Raw genomic sequence first — 21,249 nt, 5'->3', positions numbered from 1 at the left:
CTTGCCGGGGTCATCTGACCCCAGTGCTCTTTCCTGCCAAGGCAGGGGGTCGGACTAGATGATCTACCTAGGTCCCTTCCCACTCTAGCTACTATGAAACTATGAAACTATGAAGGGGAGAGCACCACCTCTCTTGGAAGCCCATTCCAAATTTTGGCCACTCTTACTGTAAAGAAGTTTTTCCTGATATCTAGCCTAAACCTGTTCTCTGTCAGTTTGTGACCATTGTTCCTTGTTACCCCAAGAGGTGCCCTGGTGAACAGAGCATCACTGATCCCTTGCTGCATTTCCCTAATGAATTTTTAGGCAGCCACAAGATCACCTCTCAGTCTTCTCTTGCAGAGGCTGAAGAGGTCCAGGTGCCTCAGTCTCTTCTCATAGGGCTTGTCCTGTAAGCCTCTAACCATAGGAGTGGCCCTCCTCTGGGCCCTCTCCAATCTATCAACATCCTTCTTGAAGTACGGCACCCAAAACTGGATGCAGTACTCCAACTCTGGTCTGACCAATGGCGCATAGAGGGGCAGCATCACCTCCTTGGTTCTATTTGTCATGCACCTGCTGATGAATGATAAAGTGCAGTTAGCTTTGCTGATGATTTTGCCACACTGATGACTCATGTTCCTCTTGGAGTCCACTATGACTCCGAGATCCCTTTCCACTTCTGTGCTGCTGAGAGGGTCACTTCCTAGCCAGTAGGTGTGCTGGATATTTTTGCACCCTAGGTGCAGCACTCTACATTTGTCCTTGTTGTACTGCATCCTATTGTGTAGTGCCCACTCTTCCAACCTGTCCAGGTCTGCCTGCAATCATTTCCTACCCTCTGGAGTGTGCACTTCACCCCACAATTTAGTATTGTCCGCAAACTCGGACAGAGTACACTTCACACCTACATCCAAGACCAATAAAAGGTTTGAATTGATCCAAAGCCTCCAAATCGATTCAGAAAAAGATTCAGAGGTGATTCGGGCAGTCCCTGCTCACTGCCACAGAGAGCTGGACCCAGATTCTGTGCCGGTAAATAGGGGGTGGAGAGGGAGCTGGAGGAGGGGGGAGGGGACCTTGGGGACCCCCACCAGGCCCCATCCCTTGCCTCTTCCCCCAGCCCCTCTGAGCAATCCTCCTGACTCCCACCTGCTCTCCCAGCATTGGCAATGGCTGCCCTGTCTGGCCCCAGCATCCTGAGGCCATGAGACTCCATCCCCCATCTCCTTTCCCAGCCCATCAATAGCTGCCTCGCCCATCCCCAGTGTCATGGCACTTTAAAAACAAACAAACAAAAAAAGCCCCACGTTCACCAGCTGCTGCAGCAGCCATCAGGGCCTCTGGGGGGGCTCATGGCAGAGCCCCCCCATGCAGCACAGAGCAGTGGGGGGCAGCGGGAATCACCTCCCCCCACCCGGCAGGAGCCGGTAAATGCAGGGCGTTATTTTATTTTATTTTTTTAAAGTGCCAGTTCACTGTTGAGTAGTTTCTCTTTTAAAGAAACTTTAGCACTTCCTGGTGTACCACTCGCAGCACTAGCTCTAATAGTAGCCCACTTTTCTTAATGGTTCTCATAGTGGATTTGTTCATACCAAAATGCCTCCCTACATTCGCCACATTCTCTCCACATAATAGATGATCCAACAACTCTAATTTTGTTTCCAAGAACATCACTTGTCTTGCCCTCTTCACAAATTGCACACCTTCACCACTCACTTGCTTAGAGGCCATGATTAAGGGCAAAATGCAAAAATCACAAAGAAATGAGATAAAAATATGGAGCACCTGCAACAGGACATTAATGGCATGAAGCACAACACAAGACTGAGTGCGCGTGAGGAAATGAGAGCACCACGGGTGACTAGTCAGAGCTCGGGTGATTTGAAATGGCAGGTGGCAGGCTGATGTGTGGCCACAGAAAACCATGGTTACTCAAAACTTTATACCATAGTAGCCAAAATGGTATATAGAATATTAAGCATGGATACTCAAAACTGTGGTTGGCAAAGGAAACCTGTATAGCTTACTGTAATGTAGAAGCATAACAAGGCTATCAAGTCATATTGTTTGCTCTGGGTTATTCTTTGATACTTCTGTAACCTGTGCCCTTCCCAAAGCCTAACTTCTTTAACCAACAAAGCTCTCCACTGTAACAAGCTTGGTGTTACTTGCTGGGAGAGGGATTGGGCATGCCTTCATGCTCCTTATGCCCAGCTAATTAAGGGAGGCTACTTTCTGTGCTTCAGGCTTAAGGAAGCACCCCAGGATCTTGCAGGGGGTCAGGCACCCTCAAGGTCTACAAGGCCTGTGCAGCACGTGGCACAGGGCCTGAATAATGACCTGACCCCTGGGTGGTGGCAGCATTTACCCAAGGCTTGCAGATGTGCTCCAGGAAGGGATTCGGCCAGACATGAGGTGCCCCAGGGGAGGCACTCAGAGCTTGGTTTTTGGTAGGTCACAGTGAGGTGGGTGGCTCAGCACAGGAGCACCCCCTACTGGCATGCCTCATTCTCCTAAACATCTAGGAACTAGCTATATGCTGCAGCTTTGGCTGCTTCCCATTCATTATGTCATGTTTATAGTTTGCTCCAGCAGGGCTACCCAAGACTTAAGAAGGTTCCATTTATGATAAGCCAGAGTTGGAAGCAGCCACTCCTATGACAGGGCCATTATCTGTTCTCTGTTTTAACCATGGTCCTCCAAGCATCCACCCTTGTTCCACCACTGATTGCTGTTTTTCCTGGTCCCTGCATAAACCATGGGTGCCTCAGGTCTGTACCCCTTTCAGCAGTACCTCACTGTCGTGTGCCAGCTTGGTGGATACACTACTTAGCCAGTCCAGCATCCCAGGGGTACTTCAAAGCAGATCGCTCAAAAGGATTGAAGGTCTGGGCATCCCCAGTGAATGTCCAGTCCCACAAACTACACACCTCTGCATAATCTCCCATCTCCTGTCCTCACTGAGGGAGAATTCACTCATTCTCATATCAAGACTGCAGTATCTAGGATTTGGGATCCAAAATGGACAGGAAAACACTATGACTTGGTGTCTGAGGCTTGTCTGCATTGTATACACTCAGGGTTAGGGTGAAGTAGGTGATCAGGGACCCAGGCTGAGCCGGATCCATGCCATGCCACATGGCATGGAGTTGGCAAGGCCCAGCCAGGAGAAAGGAGGGAAGCAGAAACCACCATGATCCGCCCATGCCTGGCCGGGCTGGTTCCATGCCACGCTGTGCAGTTCTGGCCATGCAGCATGGAACCACGTGGTGCTGGCTGGGTGGACTGGAGCCATTGTGGTGGGTGGGCAGGAAGTGATGGGTGGGTGGGGAAGGGGGCAGAAAGCAGTGGCAGGTGGGTGGGAAGTGGCAGCAGGGGGGTGGCAGGAAACAGCAGTAGGTGGCAGGAGTGGTGGGTGGGTGGGTAAGGGGGCAATAGGAAGCAGTGGTGGGCAGGCATGCGGGAAGGAAAGTAAGGAAACGGCAGGAGAGTGGCAGTGGTAGGTGGGAGTACAGAGTCTGTGCCAGTGCCCTGGGGCCACAGGAGCGCAGAGCTCGGGTGTGGGGTCTGCTTGGCTGCATCTCATAAGGCTCGCATGCAGTCTGCGAGAGCCACACACAATGTAGCCAGTGGCCTGGCCCTGTCTTTGTCTCCCCCTGTGTCTCTCTGTGACTCTGTGTCTGTATGTCTCTCTCTGTCTGTCCCCCACCCCACAGCCTATACCTCACCACACACCCACTCCCAACCACATCCTCCCACATACACCCCCTTACCACCCACACACAATATACAGGAGTAGGGCTGTATTTTGAGCTACTATGCAATTGCCTCTGGATACATTATGCAAGAACACAAATCAGAACAAAAAATTTTTAAAATAAAATTAAAATAAGTTACAGTAGATGTTTTATTTTTCGTATATGATTTGGGTTTTTGTTTTGTTTTTTTGGTTTCTAGATAGCAGCACCCTCCCTCCCAAAAGGAGTACTTCCTTGACGAGGTGAGGGACTTCCAGTGGGAAATGTCGTGGGTTGGAGGTGGGACATCCGGTCCCATGATGGTGACCAGGGGGCGGGGCACCCATCAAGAGGTGGGAGTACTATGGCAGCCCTCAACAACTCACCAAAACTTGTCAAGCAGGCAAAATAATTGCCCTCCCCTAGGCTATGGTATTTCAGAGCCAAGAGATATCTGCAGTGTACAGTTAATGCCAGGGGTACCAATACAAGGCAGGTCTACCCCCCCACAACCTGCTTTCTGTCACTGGCACAGGAATAAGGTGCCAGGACTTTATGGCCTTTAGCAGCAGCAGCATGTAAGCATGGGTGCCATTTGCTAGTTGCTCTAAGTCAAGGCTTCCTGAGGCTGATTTAAACTTGAAAAGGAACTGCAGGGATGAGGTGGACATAGGAATGACTTCCATCAGGAGAGTAATGAATTTTGTTGTAGGGCCTTCCCTCTGAGGTCAATAAATGCTGGAGCACATCTAATAGCAAGCATGTGCACACTGGGCTTAGGGGAGGCAAACATCTGCAGGTTCATTTAATAGAGATCCATTGTGGCTGAGCCATGCAAACAGCCTGGCAGACATGGGGTAAGATGAAGGTGTGGGAAGCATAAAGATTCATCGAGTAAAGGCCTATGGCTAGGGTGACCATATGTCCCAGATTGGTGGGGACAGTCCTGGGTTTTGAAGGTTGCTTTAGCATTCCAGCTGTTGGAAAAAATTAAGGCAAAAGTCCCAGATCGGTGGGAGCCTGCCCATATATGTGGCTACTGAGGCAGGAGCCTGGCACATGCAGGCAGGTTTGTGTCTATGGGGACTTTTGCTTGAATTTTCCCCAGGGAGCCCAGCCAATTGCCTGCTCCCTGGTCCAGACCCCACTAGGCTGTGAGTAGAGTCACTTGCACAGTAGAGGTGTGGTCAAGGTACATGCAGGGAGCTGCAAGGTCAGGGTTGTGTATGTGCACTGTCCTGTTCTGGCAAGCGGTGCTTCTGGGAGCCACAGGGTTGGGGCTGTGTGTGTGTGTGTGTGTGTGTGTGTGAGCATGCGCATACATGTGCAGGGGTTGGGGCTGTGTTTGTATGTGTGTGCACACATGCATGTGCAGGGGGCAGGGAGGAGTGGGGTATGCATGCATGCCATGCTGTATTGGCCACCTCCACTCCTGGAAGCCACTGGGTCAGGCTTTGTGCACATGCCATGCTGTCCTACCCACCCTCACTCCTGTGGGGCTAGGGTTCTGTGTGTATGTATATGCATGTATGCGTCCACTCCCCATCCTGGATTTCCTTACCACCAGGGTCGATGCATAGGGGGTGCACGCAGGTGAATGTGCACCCCCTGCACGTGGTGGTACACCCCCTGCAAAAAGGTGCCACTTACTGTTGGTGGCACCTGCGGGTGGTCGCTGCTCAGCACCCTGCTGCCAGCACTGCTGGTGGCATCTGCAGGCAGTCCATGATTGCCCCTGGCTGCTGCTGACACTGCCGGCAGTGCCTGAGGGTGGTCAGAGACCCATGGTTGGTGCTTGCCCCCCCCACACTGCCGACAGTGCCGGTGGCGTCTGTGGGAGCTCCCTGTTCCCTGCTGCCAAGGTCCCACTACTGCCGCCACTAGCGCAGCCATGCCCCCACAGCTGCCAGGGGCATGTACCATTCATGCTTACCACATCCCAGATTTCCCTGAATTTATTATGGCTACCCTATGGCTGATGCTGGGTGTTTCTGGGCTTGACTGGCCCCAAAGTAGATAGAGGCCTGGCTTTCTGTCTATTTATGGTTGGTACATAGTGTCACAGGGCACTTCAGCGACTTGCTCCTAGGAAAAGTTACAGGTGCCGGTTGCCGGGGCAACCGCAGTTCGGTCAGCTGACCAGAAGGGGGGCAAGGCCTGGCCTATATAAACAGCCTAGGCTGAGGCCAAGGAGGCAGTTCCCTGCTAACTTCAAAGGGTGAAGGAGCTCTGCTGGAGCATTGCAGCCTAAAGAAGCTAGATGCCCTGAACAGCTTTGGCTCAAGGATACTGGGAGGAGAAAGCCCAGGTAGGGGATTTGATTGATGAGTAGCTAGAGGGCTTAGAGTTCACGTTTAGCCAGGTGGCTTAGTTCTGAGTTATAGCCGGTTGGCTTGTGTTGTTGCGTTTGTTGTTTGTAATTAGACTGGAGGACCGGGTGAGGCTGTAGGGGTTGGAGGAGGCCTCATTAGGGGCTCCAGAGTGGTGTGGGGACCCCAGTGCCAGAGAGAGCACCGCACCTAGGGGTGCACTGACCCCAGAGCCCTGAGAAGGGGCACAGTGCACTGGAGGGCCAGGTAAGGCTGGGGCCGCCTGAGCCGTGTAGAAATCGTAGACCCAAGGAAGGGATTTAGGGGCCAGGCACAGCTACGGCCAGCTGAGCCCCAATTGTGAGGAGCACCAGAGTGGGCACTGGCAAGAAGCCCAGAGGGTGCTTGCGTTAAGCCCCCTGGGGGGGTGCACAGGACTAGAAGCCCCAAGTGGGGAATTTGGGGGCCAGGCACAGCTACAGCCACCTGAGCCTCAATTGCAGGAATCGTGGGGCAAGGCCCCGAACCGCGAGAGGAGCCCCAGGGAGGGCATGCGAACAAGAAGGGCCCGGTATGGGCTCGGCCTAAAGAGGCCTGGGAACGTCTGCGAGGGCGCGGGCAACAGTAATTGACTAGACAACGTCTGGGACATCTGAGAGGCTTGGGGCGTGGTATTAAGGGTGGTAGGAGCCAGGCGTAGCCCTTGAGGTGTTAATTCACGGAGTCCGGTAAGACAGGACACAAACTGGGATACATCGGGGTACCGTGTCCAAGGGGACAATAGGCAGCCTCCCTTAATACTTTTGTCATCAAAGATATGGCGGGTGAGAACGAGGGTGCATTTATACCACCTTGGCACGGTAGGGGGTGCTAGGCGAGATCACAGCTGGTCCTAGGTCCCCGCTCCGTGACACATAGCAGGCCCCATGTTTCTGCAGTTCCATTAATCCCGTTTCCATATGTAGCTTCAGCCTGTCATGGTTTCTTTATCCCTTTCTTCCTCTTCTGGCTTCACTTCCTTTGGCATTGTCAGGAACGCAAGCAAGGCAGAAGCAACAGCTGGGGCAGTGTGGGTTCTGTGTAGGTCATTACACAAAACCCAGACTAGACTCTGGATTGAAGGCAGGCATATTTCTGGGGTCAGGTAGGATGCTTGTTCATGCTTAGTAGGTCTGTAATGAGCACCACTGATCTTAAAGGGGATGTAGCTCTGGTTCAGTACTGTAGTTAATCCATACTTCTATTTAAGCAGTTGTGTGAGTTCTATGTGGAGGTGGGTCCATAGAAACTTTTTTGCAGAGTACATTCCTGCTTATTTTGGTAAAAATTATAAAATCTAGCCTGTGTGCTAGAAAGATATTAGGGGATGTTGAGTGGAGGGGGTAGAGGGGGGAAGGAAGGATACAAAGGCTATAGAAATGATGAGTCCACAATAGTAGAAGATGAGCAAGGTAAGTTCCCAGGCCTTGTCGAGGACATGAAGTTACCATCGCTGCATGCAGGATTTTATCCCACATGAGCATTATCATGAGTCTAACAACCAAGGAGAAAGTTCTGATAAGTGATTCTGATTAATTTGGACGGTTTCCGAGAGAATGATCCATTGTTTCATTGTCTTTTGTGCTCCCCTGCCTACCTCTCTGTTTCCATCTGCTGTATCCTATATAAGGGGAGGGACATTCTTGTTTCATACTTATACAGCCTATGGTCCATGTTATGGCTTCTAGGATCTAATGCAACAGAAATAGGTTAAATCCACATTGTTATCAACATAAATGATTATCTCCTATGTGTCCCTGTGGAGAAAACACTGTTCTGCTAGCTGGGGAGAGTTGCAGCAATATCGCTTATTCAGCAAGGTCAAGAAAGTTCAGGAAGTGAATTTTTATTGCTGAAAGGTAGTTTTGTTGTTCCAGAGAAAATAGAATGGGTCATTTAAGAGAGTGTTTAAACCAGGGATGGGCAATGATTTGGGCCAGAAACCCACTGAGGGAGTTTTGATGAGCTGTTGTGGGCCGGGTCAGCACCCTGGTGCTACTCCCTTCTCCGCTTCTCCCCCACACCCCTCAACAGCTCACCAAAACTCCCTAAGTGGGTCTATCTCATGCTTGGCAGGACAGGGAGCACCATCAAGAGCAGGGTGGGTGGGCAGGGCTGGGATCGCTGGGCAGTGACAATGCGGGGCTGGGGCTTGGGGCACACTGCTGAGATGTGGGGAACAGATCGTGGCTCTGCTCGAGGCCCCAGCCTGCACTGTCACTGCCAGTGATCCTGGGGTCTCCATGGAGACTTGCTGGGACCTACTTAAGCAGGGCGCACAGCTGGGTAAATGGGATGGGGTAGGCAGGGAGCAGCACCTGGGCAGCAGATTGTGGCTCTGCTCCAGCCCTGTACTGTCACTGCCCCACAATCCCAATTCCAGCCCCACTTTCCTCCCAGATACTTCTCTCCACCTGCCTACAGCTCCATCCCATCTGCCCGACCAAACACACCTTGCCTGCATGGGTCCTGGGCCAGTCTCCATGGAGACCCCACCTGCCTGCTCTGTCTGGCACCCCCAGCAGTGGGACAGGGCAGGCAGGCCAGGATGCCTGGGCAGTAGGAGTATGTCCAGTGGGGAGACAGCCAACAGCAGCCAGAAGGAGCTGGCATTTCCAGGGAAGTGAGCATGGCCACTGTGCTCCCCAGCCCTGCAGGATGCCCAGGGGCCCACCTGGGCCAGGCAGGGCCAAGGGAACTACTGCAGGTCAGACAAAATCCATTGGCAGGCTGTATTTGGCCCATGGGCCATATTTTGCCCACCCCTGCTTTAGACCTTTAGCCTGCTTGCAGAGATTTAAAAAACAAACCCAAAAACCAGCATTTTATTTTAAACTTCACATGCTCTCACATTGAGCCCAGCACATGCCCAGAAGAGGCAGCACATTAGTTGCACCCAGCTCACCCAACATCTATATAGATTGGGCAGTTTACTGGGGCTTTTTTGGTACTTTTATCTAATAGCTGATTGAATTAGCTATTAGATAGAAGCACCAAAAATCCCCACTGAAGTTCCTGATCTATATAGATGCTGTGGAGCTGGGTCAAAGTAACGCACAGCTGCTTCCATTAAAACATTTTTTTTAAACATCTGCAAGCGGCTTTAGGATCCATCTACTAGTCCTAGTCAAATATTTGGGGGAAGGGGGTTGGTTGAATTTTATTCAGTCAAAAAAAAAATGTATTTATTTTTTTTTAAATGTCTTGTTTCTGATGGGTCTTGTGGGTGCTTACCTGGGATGCGTTTGAGTTCCTGCTCTGAATTAGGTAGGATTTAAACCTGTTTCCCACAACCCAGCTTGACCATCTGAACCACTAGACTGAAAACCAGCTTCTGAATCTCTCCTGATGGAATTGATTCCCTTTATACAAATTAAATGCAGAGATTTAATGAAAACAAGACCATAGCCCAGTAGTACAGACACTTAGTTGTGATATGAATGAAACAAGTTCAGGCCCTGCTCCCTGTCAGGCTGTTCTGGAGGCATTCCATTCCTTCCCGTTTCTCTTGTAGTTCCAAAGGCATCATTGCTATTCTGCCGGAGAATGGATGCAAATCTTGAAACCTTGAGGGGGGTTTTTGGGTGGTGTTGTTTTTTGTTTTGGTTTTTTTACGCAGAAGTCCACAGGTAGTGAAAGGAATGTACAAGGAAGACATAGTACAAGTAGTGAATGGCAAAGGTGTCCTAGATTGATTTCTCAAGGACTTGTGCCTGAGGAATCAAAGATCAGCAACTAGATTAGCTGTGAATGCAGGAGAAGCTTGTTAAAATGTGGTGTGCTAATCTTGAACCTGATGTTTACAATAACCTGCTTGGGTTTCAATTTTCAGTGATCTGAATCAATTGATAAATATGGTTTTCTTTTTATTAGCCAAATGTCAGATAAAGTCACATCTTGTCTACAATTCCTGAGACTTCTTAATATATACATTTTAGATTTGGGCCCAACAAAGCAAATGTGCAGAATGGCGAGCATAGCAGTCACTTTATTGAATTCAGTATGATGCATCTGATGCTTAAAAGTAAGCAACTTCTGAAAAGTTTTGATATGTTGGGTTTTGACTGCCTCCCCACAGTGGCTACATTGATGGACTATCATTTTTATTCTGCAAATCAAATAAAATATTTCAGGGGGTGGGCTGTTTCAGGCTCATAAAAGAAAAAAAAGGACCATGGTGGTCTCCAGGTCTCTTCCTCCTCCATATAATACACATTGTGGATCTTTCCTAGATGAATTAGTATTTTAACCAGAACAGATCTTGCAGAGAAACACCAAGTCTTGATTTTTTTTTTTTTTTAAATCTTGCTTTATAGCCATGCAAGAATTTAGATGTGTGTGGGAGTATGGATGGAATTAGGGAAGGTGGGCATGGGTGAGTGGCAATGTGTGAAAAGACACATGTTCAGGTTTTCCAAGCCAAGTTAGGTTTGATTAAAATAGGCCCCTGATAAATGCAGGCCCCAGCTTCAGCACACTTCAGCATATTCAGGGTTGCAGCTTTGGTCTGGGTTCTAGGAAGGTACCCTCATGCTGAGTGGTACCTTACTGCCCCTAGTCCTGCCTTCTTCATTGGGATTGCTCTTAGTGTAAAACACTGTTCAGCAGGCACAGCCACACTGCAGTGAATGCAGCTCATGTGAATGTAACCCAGCTAGCTTTAGACTCACCAGCTGTGATATTACTAAGCAGTGCAACCCTAGAAGGATGGAGCTCTACAAAATGTGCCACGAAGCTGGATGAATATATGGTCAGAGCGAGCCTACTCTGAGCCCTGTGCTGCTATGGATACACAGCTACCAGTATCTATGCTAGTTAGTTTAATCCTAGCTCTAGGATGAAGGACACTCAGAGTGTAGGCATAACTAGTGCACACAGAGAGAAGAATCTTTACCATCAGGAGTGTACATACAAGTAAACAGAGCCAAATCTGGATTGCACTGTTTGATTTAAAAAAAAGGACTACTGAATGAGTCAATATAGGATTGTAGGATGATAGGACTGGAAGGGACCTCAGGAGTGTGTCTGGTACAATTGCCTGCTCAAGGCAGGATCATCCCTGGTTAAACTAGATCAGCCAAGTCTTTATCTAACCCCTTCTTAAATATTTCCAAGAATGAAAACTCCATACTTGCTAGGTAATCTATTCCAGTGCTTAAATAGCTTTGTTAGACAGCTTTTCCAACCTCAGTCTTCCTCGCTGCAATTTAAAACAGTTGCTCCTTGTCTGTGCTCACAGGGGACAGGATAAGCACAGACCATCTACTTTATAACCCCTCTTCAGATATCTGAAGACTGTGATCAGCAGGGATCCAGGTTTTCCATTTCCCATGGGAAACTGGAGGAAAATGCAGATTTCCCCCTTTACCAGAGGAAAATGCAGATGTGTCATTTTAGCAGAGAAACCTGTGGATTTTGCAGTTCTGCAGAGAGCTCTCTGCAGGCTGGTAGAATTCCATCCTACAGCAGGCTGGGAGAGAGTGGGAGGGGGACAGTCAGGCAGGTGGTGACATATACATGTATATGCATATAGCCTTCAGGCAACCTGGAGAGCAGCTCCCCCAGGTAAGTTGGGAGGTGCAGAGGGGAAGAGCTGGGCTATGCTCTGCTGCAGCAGCCGCCACCTACTGCCAGGGCCAGAGGGCAGCAGCTGGGGCCCCCCTGTGGCAGGGCTGGGGGGCGGGCAGGGGGCGGTAGGTGGGGACCAAGGGACATCAGCAGGGCTGAGGGGGCTATGGGGGAGGAGTAAGATGCACCAGCAGGACCAGAGGGGCTGTGGGGGTGAGTGAGGGGCACCAGCAGGGCTGGAAGGCTGGGAGGGGCTTTCAGTTTAATCACAGATTTTGGGGTTTTTATCAGAGAATTTGCTTTTTTAAATCCCTGGTAATCCGTACCCCTCCATTCCTTGGTTTTCTCTCCCCTAGACTAAATGATCCCAAGGCAGGCAAAGACGATTATAAACTAAAGGAACAAGGGAGGGGAGAGGATTCTTGACTGTGCATCAGGGAGTACACTGGCAAGTGGCAAGTTCAGTGGCTAGGTGAGCCAGCAAATAGCTGAGAGGATAAATTTATGTGAATTGCATAGTGTCAAAGGGGCAATCTGTCAAGTCCGGTCTCCATACTGAGCCGCCACCTTGGTTGTGAGCAAACTGTCCGCCTCTCTTGCTTGGCATGTCTTATTGTCAGTTTCTCTGGATGTTAATAGACAGAAGGCTACCCTTTGCATACCCAGCTGTATCATGGGCCATACATGCTCTGACCTCCCCTATATGTGTCCCATGCCTTGCTGATGTAACAAGGCCTAGCACCCGGCCTCCATGCAGGGGCACACACTGGGCCTTCACCTGTTAGGCCTAGCACCTGGCCTCCAGTCTGGCAGCACACAGCAGGCCTTCACCAACTGCCTCCTCTCCCAAGGGCATCATAACTACACCCCAAACACTCTGCTCTCTCACGTGGGCTTACTCAGCTAGCTCTTTATCTCCAGGGCCTCACAGCTATGCCCCCGAAACTCTCCAGGGCCTCTCTCAATACTCTGCCCTCTTACTAGGGCACAGGTCAAACACTCCCATAGGCTGAGGTGCCACTCTGCTTCCTGTGCCTGGCCCACCGCTCTGCCTGTCTCCAGGGCCTGGGTTTGAATACCCCCTCATAGGCTCAGGAGCCCCACTTGGTGTGCCTGGCCCATCAGTCCCATTACCTCACCCACTGGCTGATGGAGGCTGGGGTTAAAGTGCCCTGACCCACCTTTTACTGGGGAGGTTACTGGCCTGGCATTTCTTGGGGGCTGTCCCACCATGAACACCCCCACCAGGTCACCCATCCCCGGCAGGGTACAGTTTCAGGTCCTGCCCAGGACCATGGGGCCTCCTCCTTCCCTATAGCCCCACCCTTACCTCCAAGGTGTTCCTGGGGCAGTGACTCGGCCAGATGTTGCTTCCATGGCTGCTCCTCCCAAACTGCTTGCTCTCTGCCTGTATTACTGGGATCTAAAATGGCCACTATCGTCAACCACCTGCTGGCCCCCTGCTCCAGCCCTTAAAGTGACAGAGCACTGAAGCTACTCCATCACACATTGAAATAAGGGTTTGTGAGTCCTACAGTGAGCTCCTTTACCCTCATTTGAAGGCAAACAAAGGAGCCTGGATAGAGCAGCGCAGGAAAGATGTGGAGAGGTGATGACAGAACAGTGGGCAGCTTTAATCTGAATGATTAACATCCATCTCTTTGCTCTTTGTACCCAGAATGCATTGCTGCCTGCAGGCCTCAGACAGAGGGATCAGACAAAAAAGACACCAACTGGTCCCTTCAGAAGGGAGGAGCTCATGGCTCACTTAGAAAAGCAGGCAAAAGATGTGAAAGACCGAGAAGACCTGGTCCCTTTCACAGGAGAAAAAAGAGGTATGGCTTCTCCTGGCTTTGTCTGTAACGTGTGCTTTGCAAGGTGAAGGGTCCACCTGATAAATGTGGTGCTCAGGGAAAGGGCTGTTCTGTGAGAGCACGTCTAAACAACCACACATACTTAGAGGGAATGGCTTTATCTTAGAGCTGGTATCAAATGGAGCAGCTGCAGGGTTGATGGGGTTCATTGCACTCCCCTTAATGCCCAGTCTGGGAGGAGGTCCCTTCTGGGCTGTTGACTAAGTCAAAGATGTGTGAGATGCTTATGTGTGGATTAGAAACTGTAGCTTCCAGGAAACCTGCAGCTTTTTTCTCTCTGCCTTCTCTTGTGTTTCTTCCTACCCTGTGCTCCTATAGTTCACTTTTTTTAATGCTTTTCTTTCTCTTCCTGGCAGGGTTTAAATTACACTTTGACTCTCGGGGAGTCTACAAAAAAAATTAAACCAGTTCATTGATTAACAAGTCCACCTAAGTGAATGAGCAATCCAGTTGGAAACCCCCGGAAGGTTATGATTTTCAGATTTTGGCTCTTGTCTCTTATTGGGGAGGACTCTGGCTCTCATTCCCCCCCCATCCCCCCCGCCAAGCTCCGCCTTAATTCACACCCTGCTTCCTGGTTTTCTTTCCCCTCTGTTTCCCTGCAGGAGCTCCCACGTATTCAGTTCTTGTTCTGCCCCTGAGTGGTGACATCTAGGATGATGGTGATGATTCTGAATATTTCTCCTCCAGTCTGAATCTGAGCTGACCAATGCCACAGGCCAATCTCTGTCTCTGTCACATCTTCCCAGAAGCCAGGCCTACAGTTTAAACTCAGCTAGCTAAAATTAAGCTCAGTTTTGCCTGTTTCTTGTCAATAATTTGTCAGAGTCTTCAGAATATTTCCTCTTCCTGTCAGTGTCCTGTTGATTGCCTGGCTATGGCCTCAGGCAGCTGTTGAGGATGTCTTGGGGAAGAGAGCTGGGAAGTGCATTCAGGGTCAGGCTTGGATCATTAGTTGTCCCAAGAGTTTGTATAATGTGTGGGAGAGAACAAAGACTTATGCAAACATACTGGGTTATGAACTTAGTGGTGGAGAAACAGTTGCCATAACAGTTTGCTGTGAGAGGATGGTCTGTGGGTTTAGGAGCACCTAACCTGTCTTGCTCTCTGTATAATGTCACTCTGAGATGACTGCTCATGAAGGAATATGTTCCATTTTAGGCATTGTGTTACCAAGGAGAGACATATTGGAAAGATTTAAAAAAACAGCTTTTGCTTAGTCAAGACATGCAGATTTAGCTGATTTAATCTTTTCTCATAAATAATTTCCTGCAGCAGCCCTACAGCTAATGGAGGAAGTGACAATAGCCTGCAAGCATTTGAACAATTGGAAACACATTGGGGCAGGGGTTTCTTACTGTTATAACTAGAGTCAGTGGGTTAAAGCTTAGAGGACGGGGATATATGGGCTACATTCCATGATAAATGTCGCTACATTTGAACTTGTTAGCCTGTAGAATAATTTTTAATAAGTGAAGTGGAAGCTGGCTTAATACCAGACTGGATGGGGCATCAGTGTGAATGCTCCCAGGCCAAAAGTTCCACTGCTTCAGTGCCAGTATTATTTCACCTCACCTCCTCAGCATGCTTGCTGACAAACCAGAGTGTACTGGCTGAGAAAATAGCCACCCTTACCTGCCTCACCTCCCAGACACCAGAGCTGCTCCTAAACAGCCTTTGGTGCCACCCTCCAGTAACCACTGGGCATGGCTGCCAGCACCCAGCCATCAGTCAGGCTCGGCTGCAAACTGACTGGAGATGTATGTGTTTGGCTGAAGCCCAAGAGAAGATTGCTTGAGTTTGGGGGCAGTGATAAGCTGAAGCAGTGATGCTCACCTTTTGGCCCCATGGGCTAAATGAGTGTTGCAGAGCCAGTCCATAAGCTGGATCAGTCCCCATGCCCCAGGATTGGGCCCACAAGCCTGGATCCAGACTGTACTGCCTGTCCAGCCATGTGTGCAGGGATTGGGGCCTCATACAGCCTCTGGCTGGCCTTGCATGCTGGGATTGGCCGCCCCTGCTGCCCTCCATGCTGGATCTAGCACACAGGGCTATGGCCAGCAGGGCTTCTCACAAACTGATGGCAAAGTGCCAAGGGTCAAATCTGGCCTGTGCGACAGGGGTTGAGCACCCTGGGTGACAACTAAGACTGCTGTGGGAGGGTACAACGTGGCTAGGTGAGGGAAAGAAAGTCTGTGTGGGAGAGGGGACTAGAAGAGGGGAACAGGTGGGGAGCTGGTTCATTCCTCTGATCTATAGGAATCTCTCTAGAGCTCAGTTCTTTTTCAGTGGCATGCCCCTTGTTGGGTTACAGCAGCTGGCAGAATTGCACAGTGTTCAATTACAGGAAAGTAATTACAGGAAAGTAATTGCAGGTTACAGGAAAGTCTAGGTCTCTTTAAATTTGTTTTTGCTTCAAGTCTTATTGAAGTCAAATCTTTTAGAACTTGATGATGAACCAGAATGAAGCTCCTCTTGCCCCTCCCATAGCTGTGCTGTGAATTTGAAGTTCTTGACAAGATGTATGCTAGGCACTCCATAGTTTCCCCTTTGGAATGAAAAAGATTGACCAGTTCTGGCCCGTTCAGCCCTTGCCTTGTTGTCTTCTGCCCATATTTTTTCATGGAAACCCTTACACAGTCCCACTCACAGCCTCTTCCTTGCTTTCATGGTAGACCAGAAAGCTCCATCCCCCCTTCCTCAAGCCAGGTCCTGCTTTCCCCATTCATGCCCTCTGCAGGAGGTGGGTTTATCTGTAAGGAAGCAGCTGAGGAGCAGAGGGGCAAGCTGCTTAATACTTGAGCTTGGCAGTAGGTGATGAATAGGTGAACAGTTTGTCCGCTCCCTTGGGCTCATTCTGCAAACTGCCCTGTTCCACAGCTCTTGTTACAGAGCTCCGTGTGCCTGCAGGTAAACCTGGGCTCATGTTCAGTCCCACCCTCTGCCAAGCGTTAAATCTTTGGTGACAGAAAAATTAGAAAGATGCTGCTGTCTTTGGAAGAGGTAGATGGCAAGACCAGATTCAATGGTCATAGTGGGAAATGGATTAAAATGCTTCAGATGCAAATCTTTTTGAACCTTAATTATGTCAGTGCTAACATGTATTCATTACCCATAATAATGTAAGCACCACCATTTACTGGGGAAGACCATAGGATACTCTTGCCCAGTATCTTCTGTCACAGAGTGACACACAGTAGATGCTGAAAAGGAGAGTGAACAAGGTATGACCAGGGATTTCCCACTGCTACTCTCCCACTTTCAGCCTCCAGCATTTAAGGTCTAGGAAGTTCTGGTTTAGAAGCCATACCCCTAACTCCCACGCTCAATAACTACTGATATAGCTTTTTCTCCAAGTATTTGTCCAATCCCATTTTTAATTTGACTAAACTGTCAACTTTCACATTTTGTGGCAGTGAGTTCCACACTTTAATGATACTGTGTTAAAAGGAACTTCCTTGTGTTCATTTTAAACTTACTACCTGCTAGTTTCATTTTGTGATCCCTAGTTCTTGTATGGCGAAAGAGAGTAAATAAATTCCTCTTTACTTTCTCTTTGCCATTTACTATTTTGTAAACCCTTATGTAATGTAGACTGGTGCTGGAATGGTGTAGTCTTCTGCCTTCCACCTGGCCCCCACTTTGTTGCCTACCTTTCAGGGTCCCATCTCATCATCTTGCCTGCAGTGCCTTGATGTTATGATCTGACAGGGAGCCTGCCCCTAGAGGGCAAAGGTGGTTTTGGGTAGTAGGTCTGGCCTGAGGGCCCATGCTCTTGATCCACTTTATCTGGGTCCCTCCATCTACTGTACCAGGACCCTAAGCTGCTGGGCCCTTAGTCTTGCCCCTCGCAGGCTCTGGGCCCCTGGTCTTGCCCCTCATGGGCCCCCAGGCCCAGTGTTTGCTGTCTGGTACCACAGTCCCCCAGCAAACAGCAGCACTCCTAAAGTATTTGGGCTTCTTCCTCCACACAGCCCACCAGGTCCTAGACCCTGGAAGGGCTTTACGCTAGGTGTCCTTGCAGCATCCCTGTAGCCTCCTTTCTACCCCTATCAGCCCCTACTCAGTCTTCCGGTATTCAAACACAATGAAAAATATGAGTATCCTCTCACCCGCAAAAAGGGTCCTCATCCATTCTTATTAATCTGCATTGTTTTGTTTCCCTTTTTGACAGCTGCTGAGTACTGAGCTGATGTTTTTAGTAAACTGTCCACAACGACTCTTGGATCTTCCCTGCATGGTAACAGCTCATGTAGAGCCCATCATAGTGTAGAAATAGGTTGGGTTATCTTTGCCTATATGCTTTACTTTACACTTATTTACACTGAATTTCTTCTGCTATTTAGTTGCCCATTCACTCAGTAGTACCAAATCTTTCTTCAGTTCTTTGCAGTCTGCCTTGGTCTTAAACACTTTTGAATAATGTTGTTACCTGCAAATTTGGCCACTTTGCTACTCACTCCCTTTTCCAGATCATTTATGAATATGTTTAGCGGCATTAGTCCCAACACAGATCCGTGAGGGACCCCCACTGCTTGCTTCTTTCCATCCTGAACTCTGTTGCCGAAGGGGCAGTAGTCCCCAAAACCCTGGGAGAAAGGCATCCCTAGAAATCCCCCAAAGGAATCCATATAGTATGGGCAGTGTTCGGGGGGCGGGAGGCATAGTGCAGTTTGCTGGCAGGGAATGGCAGGCGAAGTAAGATTGGGAGAGATGGATTGAATTTCCATTTACTGCTTTGGAAGAAAGAATTAAACATGAATTTTTCCAGTGAGCCATGAACTGGCTGATTGGCCTTTCCTACTTTGCACACAGGGACTAGGATTCTACTGGGGTACCCAGGGAGGAGTGTGGCACTGCTGCCAACATTGGCTAAGTGCCTCAGTCCCTCTCCCCGCCCAGTTTCCCACATAAGCCAGGGCAGGCTGAGGGCAGTGTCAACCAGATCAGCAATTGGTGCTTTTCTGTTCTTGCATTTCCTGTACTGTTCACAGGAATCAACTGGGCAGGCAAGTCCCCCCAGCAAAGTACATGGGAATACCTGCTCAGCATCCCTCCAGTGGTAGAATGAGAGCAGTAAATAGTTCGACTTAGGACCATGAGCATGTGCCTTCTGTTATTCCAGAAATTAAAATTCCAGAAGTTTTGAATGGCACAAATTGAACTCATGCCAAGGCTCATATTCAGAATTCTAGCAAAACTGGGGATAAAATAAAACCCAGATGTTGCATGCTCTTGCTGGACAATCCTGACTGCTCATTCCCATCTCTACCCACTGGACTCCTCCTTTCCTACAGTACCGAGAAGGACAGAAGTAATAAGAATACAAGCTGGTGTGGATTTTTGTAGATAATATTAATATAATGGCAGATTTTAAAAGCCCAATTCAAAATTTTATTTATTTATTTAATTAACATTTGAAACTGAAAGTAATTTGGAAACCTAAAACCTAAGCATTTTATTCAAAAGATATAAAAATGGGACACTTCAGGATTGGTGCGACTTTTCTCTTGGTTTTCTTCCACAGATCATTCCAGTAAAATCAACCCAGCTTTGCAAGGTGGTTGGTTGTAGCCATGTTGGGTCCAAGGATGTAGGCAGACAAGGTTCTTTGGGTAGATGTGATATTTTCTGTTGGTCTAATAAAAGATATTACATCTTCCCAAAGAACCTTGTCTGCCCAGTGTTATAAAGCTTTTTTCTCCTTTCCAAACAAAACCATGTCTTCCAGTGGAACACTGTCCCATTAACTTTTCCCAGTGTAGCTCTAATAAGCATTTTGTTGGCATTTTTGTTAGTGTCCATGAGTTCAGTGGCGCTGTTAAGAAGACAGAGATTCTTCATTTAAGAAGACAATGCAGTTCTAATTTTAAATGCCAAGACAGAACGTTCTAAACATTTTAAGCTAACATACCCCGAACACAGGCAAAAAGTAATTTTACACATAGTACTTTGTCTGGTTTTGTTGCAACTGCCACGGAAATTGAAATCCCCCTTTTCCTTTTACTGCTACAATAACCAGCAGAATGAAAAGCAAGAACAGGCTGTTCCAGGAAAGACAATGGGAGTTTCAATTTCATCTCAGGAGAGAGTATACAGTGTGCAGTTGCTGCTTTGTGCTGCCTAAATTTAGTCACATTCAGCCTGCCCGCTGCTCCTGCCACCCCTGGCAGCATGCTTTTTGTTCTCCTTTTTAATTAACTGTTGCATTGCTGACCAAGGTTTCAGAGGGGATACAAAAATAGTCCTGGGTGACATTCTAAGCTGCGACCTCTTGAGCTGTTGCTGTCTCCTTTGCTGAGGCCCTAGGAGGGCTGCTTAAGATAACTCCTCTCCCATTTACAGCCTGGTTTGACATGCTCTTTCAGCTCCTCCAACTACTCCTGTTATGCCATTTTTAAAATCCTGAAAATTTCTCTCTCTGGGGTGTCTTGGGGGATTGATGTTGCCTGTGTAATTGTGATAGCCTGGTCCAAAGTTTGAGGCCAGGGCTTGTCAACCTTCTTCGTGTGAACCACTCATGCCGTGGAGTGTGATACAGCTCCATATGTGGCACTTTTTGCCAGCAAGGCAAGACCCTCTCTCTAACACCACAGATCTGGGGAGTTACTGCTGTTGCTGCTCTAGGAAGCCCTGTGGGGAAAGTAAGTAGTTTTCTTTCACAGGTGACCAGTGGGGTCGGGCACACTCCCTCCTTGTGACTGGGCCCATCACAGTGTGTTGGGAGTTGTGCCTTTCCCCACAAGACAGGGGATCCCCCTGGCCCAGTGGGGACTCTGTTGCTGCTCTGGTCCCTGCTATGCTCTGGATACTGAGGTTGCCAAGGCCCTCACTCCTTAATGCCCACCCCCCACCAGCCAGAAAGATGAGCAGTTCTGGGCTCCATCTCCCACAAAGTGGTGACAGGGTTTAAGGCAGTTAAGGCAAATCGACTGATGAGGGAGAGGGCAATGGTGCCTCCTTCCCTGCCCCATGGTAATAGGGCCTATCACAAGATTAGGATGAGAAGTTTCTTCCACCCCCTACTGGGTGGCAGGTCAAATCTTCCCTCCCTTTCACCTGACAAAGGGTAGATCCAGAAGGGGTACAGTGGTGTGGTTGCACATCCCTTTCAGACCATGCTGCAGGTGCAGCAGCTGGGAACTTTTAATAAGTCCCCCACATCCCCATCATTTTCATTTGTTCCTCTTCCCTGCCCCCCCCCCCCTTCCTCACTGTCCCCAGCAGAACCAGAAGCAGTCAGGGTTCCAAAAATGCTCATGTCTTACTCCAGCTGGGTTGCATAGGGAGCTAGGCTCAACTAGGGACAGCAGCAGCTGTTCTCTGGTTGTTCCCAGCCAGTCTGGGAGCAGACTCAGGAGCAGTTCCGGAGCTGCCCCAGGGCTCTTGATCTCGCCCTGCTCTGGGACTGTGCAGACCAGTGGTCTCCAAATTTTTTAGGATCACGCACCCCTATCTATATAAATAGAAGTTCTAATATTTTCTTCCTGCAACCCAATGGATAGTCTTGCACGCTCCCCACTTTGTAGACCACTAGTATAGACAGTGGCAGGCAGGGGAGGGAGGTGAGAGAAATGTAGGAGGCTTTCATAGATCTTATAGACACTAGGGCTAGAAGGGACCTCAGGAGATCATCGAATCCAGCCCCTTGCCCCAAGGGCAGGAAGTCAGCTAGGATCAAAGGATCCCAGCAAGATAAGCATCCAAATGCTTCTCAATCTAGCTGAGAGAATCTCATGA

At 49.1% G+C, this 21,249-nt stretch overlaps 1 protein-coding gene across 5 annotated transcripts in view; it reads left to right on the top strand.

Moving 5' to 3' along the window:
- Nucleotides 1-21,249, top strand: part of TMOD1 (tropomodulin 1) — a 63,612-nt gene that overhangs the window by 4,986 nt on the left and 37,377 nt on the right. For all 5 annotated transcript variants that reach the window (XM_019555002.1, XM_019555001.1, XM_019555005.1 and 2 more), the window contains exon 2: nucleotides 13,314-13,470. In XM_019555002.1, coding sequence (XP_019410547.1) covers nucleotides 13,314-13,470 — 157 coding nt within the window. The remainder of the gene's footprint in view (nucleotides 1-13,313; nucleotides 13,471-21,249) is intronic.

The sequence above is a fragment of the Crocodylus porosus genome, unplaced genomic scaffold (genome assembly GCF_001723895.1).
Source record: "Crocodylus porosus isolate Cpor-Errol unplaced genomic scaffold, CroPor_comp1, whole genome shotgun sequence".
Classification (NCBI taxonomy): Eukaryota; Metazoa; Chordata; order Crocodylia; family Crocodylidae; genus Crocodylus; species Crocodylus porosus.
The sequence above is the reverse complement of the archived record's forward strand: the minus strand, read 5'-3'. Positions and strand labels throughout refer to the sequence as shown.